Below are 13,203 nucleotides of genomic sequence, written 5' to 3' on the forward strand. Positions count from 1 at the left end.
ACTGTTCCCATTGGGCACAGGGTCAAGACTGTTTTGCATATGGCTGGGTCCAAACTGGAATGGTATGGTGAGCAAAAACATTATGGATTTTGGCCCAGATCTCTGTACTGGGGTGAATGTATGACATTGTTCTGCATTCTGTCCATCAATAGCTCTTTTTGCATTTGTCACCATGAGTGGGACGGGAATGCTCAGACATGAGTCCTGTGCTCTCAATGCCACTACAATCAAGCTATCCTGGCTGAAGAGGGGTGAAACCCCGAAACCGGTCCTAGGATGCTTGTTTCCAGTCCAGGGAGGACCTGGCCTCGCAGTTCGGGCTGGACTGTTTCCATTGGGCACAGGGTCAAGACTGATTTGCATATGGCTGGGTCCAAACTGGAATTGCATGGTGAGCAAAAAACGATGGATTTTGGCCCAGATCTCTGTACTGGGGTGAATGTATGACACTGTTCTGCATTCTGTCCATCAATAGTTCTTTTTTGCATTCGTCACCCCGAGTTGGACGGTATGCTTAGACGTGAGTCCCATGCTCTCCATGCCACTGAAATCAAGCTATCCTGGCTGAAGAGGGGTGAAACCCCGAAACTGGTCCTAGGATGCTTGTTTCCAGCCCAGGGAGGACCTGGCCTGGCAGTTCAGGCTGGACTGTTCCCATTGGGCACAGGGTCAAGACTGATTTGCATATAGCTGGGTCCAAACTGGAATGGCATGGTGAGCAAAAAAACGATGGATTTTGGCCCAGATCTCTGTACTGGGGTGAATGTATGACAGTGTTCTGCATTCTGTCCATCAATAGTTCTTTTTGCGTTTGTCACCCCGAGTGGGACGGGTATGCTCAGATGTGATTCCCGTGCTCTCCGTGCCACTGCAATCAAGCTATCCTGGCTGAAGAGGATTGAAACTCCGAAACCGGTCCTATGATGCTTGTTTCCAGTCCAGGGAGGACCTGGCCTGGCAGTTCGGGCTGGACTGTTCCCATTGGGCACAGGGTCAAGACTGATTTGCATATGGCTGGGTCCAAACTGGAATGGCATGGTGAGCACAAAAACGATGGATTGTGGCCCATATCTCTGTCCTGTGGTGAATATATGATATTGTTCTGCATTCTGTCCATCAATAGTTCTTTTTTTATTTGTCACCCCATGTGGGATGGGTATGCTCCGACGTGAGTCCCGTGCTCTCCATGCCACTGCAATCAAGCTATCCTGGCTGAAGAGGGGTGAAACCCCGAAACCGGTCCTAGGATGCTTGTTTCCAGTCCTGGGAGGACCTGGACTGGCAGTTTGGGCTGGACTGTTCCCATTGGACACAGGGGCAAGACTGATTTGCATATGGCTGTGTCCAAACTGGAATTGTATGGTGAGCAAAAACACGATGGATTTTGGCCCAGATTTCTGTACTGGGGTGAATGTATGACATTGTTCTGCATTCTGTCCATCAATAGCTCTTTTTGCATTTGTCACCATGAGTGGGATGGGAATGCTCAGACGTGAGTCCTGTGCTCTCAATGCCACTGCAATCAAGCTATACTGGCTGAAGAGGGGTGAAACCCCGAAACCGGTCCTAGGATGCTTGTTTCCAGCCCAGGGAGGACCTGGCTTGGCAGTTCGGGCTGGACTGTTCCCATTGGGCACAGGGTCAAGACTGATTTGCATATAGCTAGGTCCAAACTGGAATGGCATGGTGAGCAAAAAAACGATGGATTTTGGCCCAGATCTCTGTACTGGGGTGAATGTATGACAGTGTTCTGCATTCTGTCCATCAATAGTTCTTTTTGCGTTTGTCACCCCGAGTGGGACGGGTATGCTCAGACGTGATTCCCGTGCTCTCCGTGCCACTGCAATCAAGCTATCCTGGCTGAAGAGGATTGAAACTCCGAAACCGGTCCTATGATGCTTGTTTCCAGTACAGGGAGGACCTGTTTTGGCAGTTTGGGCTGGACTGTTCCCATTGGGCACAGGGTCAAGACTGATTTGCATATGGCTGGGTCCAAACTGGAATGGCATGGTGAGCAAAAAAACGATGGATTTTGGCCCAGATCTCTGTACTGGGGTGAATGTATGACAGTGTTCTGCATTCTGTCCATCAATAGTTCTTTTTGCGTTTGTCACCCCGAGTGGGATGGGTATGCTCAGACGTGATTCCCGTGCTCTCCGTGCCACTGCAATCAAGCTATCCTGGCTGAAGAGGATTGAAACTCCGAAACCGGTCCTATGATGCTTGTTTCCAGTACAGGGAGGACCTGGTCTGGCAGTTCGGGCTGGACTGTTCCCATTGGGCCTAGGGTCAAGACTGATTTGGATATGGCTGGGTCCAAACTGGAACGGTATGGTGAGCAGAAAAATGATGGATTTTGGCCCAGATCTCTGTACTGGGGTCGATATATGACATTGTTCTGCATTCTGTCCATCAATAGTTCTTTTTGCAATTGTCACCCCGAGTGGGACGGGTATGCTCAGACATGAGTCCTGTGCTCTCCATGCCACTGGAATCAAGCTATCCTGGCTGAAGAGGGGTGAAACATCGAAACCGGTCCTAGGATGCTTTTTTCCAGTCCAGGGAGTACCTGTCCTGGCAGTTCGGGCTGGACTGTTACCATTGGGCACAGGGTCAAGACTGATTTGCATATGGCTGGGTCCAAACTGGAATGGCATGGTGAGCAAAAAAACAATGGATTTTGGCTAGGATCTCTGTGCTGGGGTGAATGTATGATATTGTTCTGCATTCTGTCTATCAATAGTTCTTTTTGCATTTGTCACCCTGAGTGGGACGGGTATGCTCAGACATGAGTCCTGTGCTCTACATGCTCTGGAATCAAGCTATCCTGGCTGAAGAGGGGTGAAACCCCAAAACCGGTCCTAGAATGCTTGTTTCCAGTCCAGGGAGGACCTGGCCTGGCAGTTCGGCTGGACTATGCCCATTTCTCACAGGGTCAAGACTGAATTGCACATGGCTGCGTCCAAAGTGGAATGGCATGGTGAGCAAAAAAACAATGGATATTTGCCCAGATCTCTGTACTGTTGTGAATGTATGACATTGTTCAGCATTCTGTCCCTTAATAGTTCTTTTTGCATTTGTCACCCCGAGTGGGACGGCTGTGCTCAGTCGTGAGTCCCGTGCTCTCCATGCCACTGGAATCAAGCTATCGTGGCTGAATAGGGGTGAAATCCCGAAACCAGTCCTAGGATGATTATTTTCAATCCAGGGAGGACCTGTTCAGGCAGTTCGGTCTGGACTGTTCCCATTGGGCACAGGGTCAAGACTAATTTGCATATGGCTGGGTCCAAACTGGAATGGCATGGGTAGGAAAAAAAACAATGGATTTTGGCCCAGACCTCTGTACAGGGGTGAATGTATGACATTGTTCAGCATTCTGTCCATCAATTGTTCTTTTTGCATTTGTCACCCTGAGTGGGACGGGTATGCTCCGACGTGAGTCCCGTGCTCTCCATGCCACTGCAATCAAGCTATCCTGGCTGAAGAGAGGTGAAACCCCGAAACCGGTCCTAGGATGCTTGTTTCCAGTCCTGGGAGGACCTGGACTGGCAGTTTGGCCTGGACTGTTCCCATTGGACACAGGGTCAAGACTGATTTGCATATGGCTGTGTCCAAACTGGAATTGTATGGTGAGCAAAAACACGATGGATTTTGGCCCAGATCTCTGTACTGGGGTGAATGTATGACATTGTTCTGCATTCTGTCCATCAATAGCTCTTTTTGCATTTGTCACCATGAGTGGGACGGGAATGCTCAGACGTGAGTCCTGTGCTCTCAATGCCACTGCAATCAAGCTATCCTGGCTGAAGAGGGGTGAAACCCCGAAACCGGTCCTAGGATGCTTGTTTCCAGCCCAGGGAGGACGTGGCTTGGCAGTTCAGGCTGGATTGTTCCCATTGGGCACAGGGTCAAGACTTATTTGCATATAGCTGGGTCCAAACTGGAATGTCATGGTGAGCAAAAAAACAATGAATTTTGGCCCAGATCTCTGTACTGGGGTGAATGTATGTCATTGTTCTGCATTCTGTCCATTAATCGTTCTTTTTGCGTTTGTCACCCCGAGTGGGGCGGGTATGCTCATACATGATTCCCGTGCTCTCCGTGCAACTTTAATCAAGCTATCCTGGCTGAAGACGGGTGAAACTCTGAAACCGGTCCTAGGATGCTTGTTTCCAGTCCAGGGAGGACCTGGCCTGACAGTTCGGGCTGGACTGTTCCCATTGGACACAGGGTCAAGACCAATTTGCATATGGCTGGGTCTAAACTGGAATTGCATGGTGAGCAAAAAAACAATGGATTTTGGCCCATATCTCTGTACTGGGGTGAATGTATTACATTGTTCTGCATTCTGTCCATCAATAGTTCTTTTTGCATTTGTCACACCGAGTGTGACGGGTATGCTCAGACATTAGTCCTGTGCTCTCCATGCCACTGGAATCAAGCTATCCTGGCTGAAGGGGGGTGAATCCCCGAAACCGGTCCTAGGATGCTTGTTTCCAGTTCAGGGAGGACCTGTTCTGGCAGTTCGGGCTGGACTGTTCCCATTGGGCACAGGGTCAAGACTGTTTTGCATATGGCTGGGTCCAAACTGGAATGGCATGGTGAGCACAAAAACGATGGATTGTGGCCCATATCTCTGTACTGTGGTGAATGTATGATATTGTTCTGCATTCTGTCCATCAATAGTTCTTTTTTCATTTGTCACCCTGTGTGGGATGGGTATGCTCCGACGTGAGTCCCGTGCTCTCCATTCCACTGCAATCAAGCTATCCTGGCTGAAGAGGGGTGAAACCCCGAAACCGGTCCTAGGATGCTTGTTTCCAGTCCTGGGAGGACCTGGACAAGGCAGTTTGGGCTGGACTGTTCCCATTGGACACAGGGGCAAGACTGATTTGCATATGGCTGGGTCCAAACTGGAATTGTATGATGAGCAAAAACACGATGGATTTTGGCCCAGATCTCTGTACTGGGGTGAATGTATGACATTGTTCTGCATTCTGTCCATCAATAGCTCTTTTTGCATTTGTCACCATGAGTGGGACGGGAATGCTCAGACGTGAGTCCTGTGCTCTCAATGCCACTGCAATCAAGCTATCCTGGCTGAAGAGGGGTGAAACCCCGAAACCGGTCCTAGGATGCTTGTTTCCAGTCCAGAGAGGACCTGGCCTCGCAGTTCGGGCTGGACTGTTTCCATTGGGCACAGGGTCAAGACTGATTTGCATATGGCTGGGTCCAAACTGGAATTGCATGGTGAGCAAAAAAACGATGGATTTTGGCCCAGATCTCTGTACTGGGGTGAATGTATGACACTGTTCTGCATTCTGTCCATTAATAGTTCTTTTTTGCATTCGTCACCCCGAGTTGGACGGTATGCTTAGACGTGAGTGCCATGCTCTCCATGCCACTGAAATCAAGCTATCCTGGCTGAAGAGGGGTGAAACCCCGAAACCGGTCCTAGGATGTTTGTTTCCAGCCCAGGGAGGTCCTGGCCTGGCAGTTCGGGCTGGACTGTTCCCATTGGGCACAGGGTCAAGACTGATTTGCATATAGCTGGGTCCAAACTGGAATGGCATGGTGAGCAAAAAAAGCGATGGATTTTGGCCCAGATCTCTGTACTGGGGTGAATGTATGACAGTGTTCTGCATTCTGTCCATCAATAGTTCTTTTTGCGTTTGTCACCCCGAGTGGGACGGGTATGCTCAGACGTGATTCCTGTGCTCTCCGTGCCACTGCAATCAAGCTATCCAGGCTGAAGAGGATTGAAACTCCGAAACCGGTCCTATGATGCTTGTTTCCAGTACAGGGAGGACCTGGCCTGGCAGTTCGGGCTGGACTGTTCCCATTGGGCACAGGGTCAAGACTGATTTGCATATGGCTGGGTCCAAACTGGAATGGCATGGTGAGCACAAAAACGATGGATTGTGGCCCATATCTCTGTACTGTGGTGAATGTATGATATTGTTCTGCATTCTGTCCATCAATAGCTCTTTTTGCATTTGTCACCATGAGTGGGACGGGAATGCTCAGACGTGAGTCCCGTGCTCTCCATGCCACTGCAATCAAGCTATCCTGGCTGAAGAGGGGTGAAACCCCGAAACCGGTCCTAGGATGCTTGTTTCCAGCCCAGGGAGGACCTGGCTTGGCAGTTCGGGCTGGACTATTCCCATTGGGCACAGGGTCAAGACTCATTTGCATATAGCTGGGTCCAAACTGGAATGGCATGGTGAGCAAAAAAACGATGGATTTTGGCCCAGATCTCTGTACTGGGGTGAATGTATGACAGTGTTCTGCATTCTGTCCATCAATAGTTCTTTTTGTGTTTGTCACCCCGAGTGGGACGGGTATGCTCAGACATGAGTCCTGTGCTCTCCATGCCACTGGAATCAAGCTATCCTGGCTGAAGAGGGGTGAAACCCCGAAACTGGTCCTAGGATGCTTTTTTTCCAGTCCAGGGAGTACCTGTCCTGGCAGTTCGGGCTGGACTGTTACCATTGGGCACAGGGTCAAGACTGATTTGCATATGGCTGGGTCCAAACTGGAATGGCATGGTGAGCAAAAAAACAATGGATTTTGGCTAGGATCTCTGTGCTGGGGTGAATGTATGATATTGTTCTGCATTCTGTCCATCAATAGTTCTTTTTGCATTTGTCACCCTGAGTGGGACGGGTATGCTCAGACATGAGTCCTGTGCTCTCCATGCTCTGGAATCAAGCTATCCTGGCTGAAGAGGGGTGAAACCCCAAAACCGGTCCTAGAATGCTTGTTTCCAGTCCAGGGAGGACCTGGCCTGGCAGTTCGAGCTGGACTGTGCCCAATTCGCACAGGGTCAAGACTGAATTGCACATGGCTGCGTCCAAAGTGGAATGGCATGGTGAGCAAAAAAACAATGGATTTTGGCCCAGATCTCTGTACTGTTGTGAATGTATGACATTGTTCATTATTCTGTCCCTTAATAGTTCTTTTTGCATTTGTCACCCTGAGTGGGACAGCTGTGCTCAGACGTGAGTCCCGTGTTCTCCATGCCACTGGAATCAAGCTATCGTGGCTGAATAGGGGTGAAATCCCGAAACCAGTCCTAGGATGCTTATTTTCAATCCAGGGAGGACCTGTTCAGGCAGTTCGGTCTGGACTGTTCCCATTGGGCACAGGGTCAAGACTGATTTGCATATGGCTGGGTCCAAACTGGAATGGCATGGGTAGGAAAAAAAACAATGGATTTTGGCCCAGATCTCTGTACAGGGGTGAATGTATGACATTGTTCAGCATTCTGTCTATCAATTGTTCTTTTTGCATTTGTCACCCTGAGTGGGACGGGTATGCTCAGACGCGAGTCCCGTGCTCTCAATGCCACTGGAATCAAGCTACCCTGGCTGAAGAGAGGTGACACCCCGCAATCGGTCCTAGGATGCTTGTTTCTAGTCTAGGGAGGACCTGGCCTGGCAGTTCGGGCTGGACTGTTTCCATTGGATACAGGGTCAAGACTGATTTGCATATGGCTGGGTCCAAACTGGAATGGCATGGTGAGCAAAAAAACAATTGAGTTTGGCCCATTTCTCTGTACTGGGGTGTATATTTGACATTGTTCTGCATTCTGTCCATCAATAGTTCTTTTTGCATTCGTCACCCCGAGTGGGACGGGTATGCTCAGACATGAGTCCTGTGCTCTCCATGCCACTGGAATCAAGCTATCCTGGCTGAAGAGGGGTGAAACCCCGAAACTGGTCCTAGGATGCTTTTTTTCCAGTCCAGGGAGTACCTGTCCTGGCAGTTCGGGCTGGACTGTTACCATTGCGCACAGGGTCAAGACTGATTTGCATATGGCTGGGTCCAAACTGGAATGACATGGTGAGCAAAAAAACAATGGATTTTGGCTAGGATCTCTGTGCTGGGGTGAATGTATGATATTGTTCTGCATTCTGTCCATCAATAGTTCTTTTTGCATTTGTCACCCTGAGTGGGACGGGTATGCTCAGACATGAGTCCTGTGCTCTCCATGCTCTGGAATCAAGCTATCCTGGCTGAAGAGGGGTGAAACCCCAAAACCGGTCCTAGAATGCTTGTTTCCAGTCCAGGGAGGACCTGGCCTGGCAGTTCGAGCTGAACTGTGCCCAATGCACAGGGTCAAGACTGAATTGCACATGGCTGCGTCCAAAGTGGAATGGCATGGTGAGCAAAAAAACTATGGATTTTGGCCCAGATCTCTGTACTGTTGTGAATGTATGACATTGTTCAGCATTCTGTCCCTTAATAGTTCTTTTTGCATTTGTCACCCTGAGTGGGACGGCTGTGCTCAGACGTGAGTCCCGTGTTCTCCATGCCACTGGAATCAAGCTATCGTGGCTGAATAGGGGTGAAATCCCGAAACCAGTCCTAGGATGCTTATTTTCAATCCAGGGAGGACCTGTTCAGGCAGTTCGGTCTGGACTGTTCCAATTGGGCACAGGGTCAAGACTGATTTGCATATGGCTGGGTCCAAACTGGAATGGCATGGGTAGGAAAAAAAACAATGGATTTTGGCCCAGATCTCTGTACAGGGGTGAATGTATGACATTGTTCAGCATTCTGTCTATCAATTGTTCTTTTTGCATTTGTCACCCTGAGTGGGACGGGTATGCTCAGACGCGAGTCCCGTGCTCTCAATGCCACTGGAATAAAGCTACCCTGGCTGAAGAGAGGTGACACCCCGCAATCGGTCCTAGGATGCTTGTTTCTAGTCTAGGGAGGACCTGGCCTGGCAGTTCGGGCTGGACTGTTTCCATTGGATACAGGGTCAAGACTGATTTGCATATGGCTGGGTCCAAACTGGAATGGCATGGTGAGCAAAAAAACAATTGAGTTTGGCCCATTTCTCTGTACTGGGGTGAATGTATGACATTGTTCTGCATTCTGTCCATTAATAGTTCTTTTTGCATTTGTCATCCCGAGTTGGACGGGTATGCTCAGACGTGAGTCTTGTGCTCTCCATGCCACTGGAATCAAGCTATCTTGGCTGAAGAGGGGTGAAACCCCGAAACCGGTCCTAGGATGCTTGTTTCCAGTCCAGGGAGGACCTTGCTTGGCAGTTCGGGCTGGACTGTTCCTATTGGGCACAGGATCAAGACTGATTTGCATGTGGCTGGGTCCGAACTGGAATGGCTTGGTGTGCAAATAAATGATGGATTTTGGCCCAGATCTCTATACTGGGTTGAATGTTTGACATTGTTCTGCATTATGTCCATCAATAGGTGTTTTTGCATGAATAGGATGTGCCACAAATGTTCTAAGGCTAAAGCATCTGCTTTATATAACCAGGTAATAAAAAGCCAGCTTTCCAGCATACTGTTAGGCTGTCTGCCTTTTCCATGGTTAGAAATCTAATCCTGACAGTGAATAGTGCTTAAACAGTGTGAACAGCTTTAGTAGAAGTGTCATAAAAGCGTGCAGCCAAGGGAATTTAAAAATATCCACAAAAAAGTGAATAAACATAATAATTCGGGAATGAGAACTGGTGAGAGTGCTGTGCAGGCGAAATATAAAAAGAGAGGGTTCTCAAAACATTGATTTCCCGAGTTAATTCTAATTGGAAACTATGCTGTCTAATACAGAAAAAACTACTGAACAGAATTACTCCAGAACTGTGAGAACATTAGAAGTGCACTCAGAAAGTATGCTTTTTGAGATTTGGTGTAAATCCGTTCAGCTATTTTTGGGAAATTAGCATTTAATGAGGGGCTAGTGTTGGTCTGAAGTGGCTAAAACGTTAGGTATATGTTGATGGTTAGTCCTGCAGGAGTCCTGCTGCAATGAAAATTTAAATAACCAGAGAAAATTAAGGCATCCTGATTGGCCAAGGAAGCTTTTACTCCTGTCGGCCATTTGAGTACCGTGGACCAATCATCCAGTCCCTTTAGCCGTGCACAGCGGGGAATTGACCAACTGCAGTGGTAATGGATGCATGAGGTCAGGGCACCAGGAATACACCATGCCGGCAATGGCCAAAGGTTGTGCACAATGGGAAGAGGCAGACTGCAGCAGGGTTGAGAGTCGGGCCTGAACACAGGTCATGATGTCAACAGGGAAAGTGTAAAATGGCCCCAACAATTTGCAGGACATCTACCATCTATTGCAAGACACTTAGGGCCTGATCCCGAGTTTGGCAGTGGGTTTCCGGGTCTGCCCTGCCACCACATGCCAAACCTGTGATCGGGCCACCCGCTTTTACGAGTATTACTCGTGTTTGGCCGGCTACTTTTTTTACATTCCCACACGCAATGGGAACGTCAAAACAGTTCCTGCACGGCATGGACTGTAAAGTCCATGCCATGCAGGAACTGTGGTGTATGCAAACAGGGGCACATTTTGTGCTCCCGGCATGCACCTCAGGTCACAGAGGCACAAGGGGTTCCCCTCTGTTTCCTTTCTGACAAGGTTTTCACGAAGGAGGGATAGCCAGGAAAACTGTGGTAGAGAGGAAACTCATAATATACTTGTCCCACCGAGTTTAATGCAGTCTCTTGACTGCTGCAACACCACCAGTGAACGGCAGTTGCCTGGCAGCTGTGACAGGGCAGTGGTGGTCCAACTGCCCTAATTGTAATAGGGCGGTTGGAAGACCACCACCGCCGTGCCCCCATGAGTCTGGCGGTCTATGGACTGCAAGACTCATAATAGAGCTTTTAGGGAATGCCTACAAATTAAAGCTAGTTTTTGAGGAATGCTATGACTGGCCATGCGCAATGATAGGCTGGATGTCATTTGTGCTCTGTAGAGGTGTACCTCTGCCTGATGAACACAGATGCATGTTCCATAGCCAAATTGACCTTTGTGAGACTCTGCACCCTTTATTTTTTGGTGGAGCACTACCATCTGATCTCTGTCAGCTAGAAAAGAGTGGATTAAGTGACGCACCATGCCAGTAGCCCCCAATATGTTTAAGTTCTTCTTTAAAGTGTTGAAGTTGAGGATGGTAAAGGCGATTGAAACATTTAAAAGCACCACCTTTGACAAGCATGCATCCTGAAATTATGTTAGATAAAGGGACAATGCAGAGAAATTGCCATTAGGATTGGCATGTCTTACATAGCTCTATAGCTCTCGTGTTTGTTCTTTGGGGAGATGAGGCATATTGAGTTCTTTTTGTCACACATCATAATGCAGCATAGCATCTCTGTACCATATTTTCTGTCTAATTTTTGTCACAGCTCTTTTTACATCCTGGTTTCTTAAACTGTAAACAATGGGATTCAACACAGGAATGACAATAGTAAACAGTACAGCAAAGAACTTGTCTTTTTCTTCTGAAAGTCCTGCTGTGGGTCTCATATACAGACCAATATCCGTCCCATAGAACAAAGCAACAGTAGTCAGGTGAGAAGAACACGTGGAGAATGATTTTTGCCTTCCTTTGGCAGAGGGCATTTTCATAATATTTGAGATAATCAACACATATGAAGCAATTGTTAATAAAAATGGGCCCATCGCTGAAACAGCACCTAAACAAAAGGTTGCAATATTGATGTAATATGGATCCGTGCAAGAGAGTTTCAGAAGGGAACTGAAATCACAAAAGAAGTGATTGATTTTATTGGCTCTACAGAATGACGAATTTGATATAAACAGAGTATGTGGAATGGTGTCCAGAAATCCAAGCATCCAGGAGGCAACAGCCAGCAACGCCACGGCTTTCTTGCTCATTATGACTGTATATCGCAAGGGGTTGCATATAGCAACGTACCTGTCTAATGCCATGACAGAAAGCAAGAAGAACTCTGTGCTCACGAAGGAAAAGCAAAGATAGAACTGAAGAATGCATGCAGAGAAGCTGATGGATTTGTCGCCTGTTGAACAAATTGACAACATTTTCGGGATTGTGACTGACGTTAATCCAATGTCCAGGAAAGACAAGTTCAAGAGAAAGTAATACATGGGTGTTTGGAGATGTTTGTCAAAACATATCATGGCAACAATGACAAGGTTTCCAAGCAGAGTCATTATATACAGGAGTGAAAACATAATGACAAGTGGAATCTGAAGCAGAGGATTTTGTGAGAGCCCCAGAATCAAAAACCCAGTTAAGGAAGTATGATTAAACAGTTCCATAACTCCAAAGCTTCTTGGTTATAGTTCTCTGGTTAGAAAGAAGACCTGGGGACTTAAGCAAACCACAACATTATGAGACGTAAAGAAGATTTTATTTTCAATGAGAAGCTTTACTTCAGTTTGCAATCTTCTGTTATAAAGTTAGAGACATTAAATATACACTCGCAGCACATGGCACACAAAGCATCTAAATTCAATGTAGGTATGCAGGTAAATGCATTTGTGGGACTGAAATCCCAATGCTGATCACAGAATCAGAACTGGCAGATCGTTGCTCTAGCAAGTGACATTTTAGAATGTGTACATTTTGGTGTGGTGGAAAACAGCACATTTGAAATTAGTAATAGGTTTGTGGGTAAGGTAGGTCTTGTCTGTGAATATAGGTGACAATTAAAGGCAGCAAGCTGGAATCATTTAAATGAGACTCTGTTAGCAATGCTGTGTTCAAAGCAAGAAGAATTGCAAATGTACTAAACGCAAACCAAAATGTTTCTGTGGACAGGTCGTCCATGGAAAAGGAGGAAAGCAACAAATAGGAAATCATCAAATCTTAACTGAGGATTGGCTCTGTGGAGTATGGCATGCTATTAAGCTCCCAGGAGACAGCTGGAGCTGTCAGCAGCATGTCCTCAGAAATAACCAGTAGTGCTTGACCATACATTCCTACTTATTACCTAAAACCTTAGACATGCTGTGAACATGCATGGGCATGTACAAAAATTATAACATATTTTTGTCAAACTGATAGATAATCTGAAAAGCATTTCCTCAATTTGCAGAGAAAGGTGATTGTCTCTAAGTCTAGATTTAGAACTGGCCATATGGCAAAAATTATTTTAGGGAAGAAGAGTCCTTAACATTCACATTCAATGAGAGAAATTCTTACTGGACTTATTTATCCACTTTTTTGAGTTGAGAAAGAGTGTCACTTGCTTGCTCTTATTAAAACTATGACCATTAAACATTTCTATTATTATTTCAATGTCTCACAAATGTATCATAAAGTTTGCCACACCACTACAAACAAGCATTGACAAAGTCTATCAACATAAATGTGGCCCAATACCACATGTTATTTGGAGCAACTGGACTAATTTCAACTGGATAAAATGGATTTTGGTGTCA

General features: G+C 47.0%; 1 protein-coding gene across 1 annotated transcript; it reads right to left on the reverse strand.

Annotated features, from left to right (window-relative positions):
- Positions 1-11,118: 11,118 nt before the first annotated feature.
- On the reverse strand, positions 11,119-12,090 carry LOC146813392 (olfactory receptor 5AP2-like). The gene has a single exon (XM_085615413.1). It carries the CDS (start codon positions 12,076-12,078, stop codon positions 11,119-11,121), a length of 960 nt encoding a protein of 319 aa, XP_085471539.1. The 5' UTR covers positions 12,079-12,090.
- Positions 12,091-13,203: the final 1,113 nt, after the last annotated feature.

Source organism: Triturus cristatus, chromosome 7 (assembly GCF_964204655.1).
Source record: "Triturus cristatus chromosome 7, aTriCri1.1, whole genome shotgun sequence".
Taxonomy (NCBI): Eukaryota; Metazoa; Chordata; class Amphibia; order Caudata; family Salamandridae; genus Triturus; species Triturus cristatus.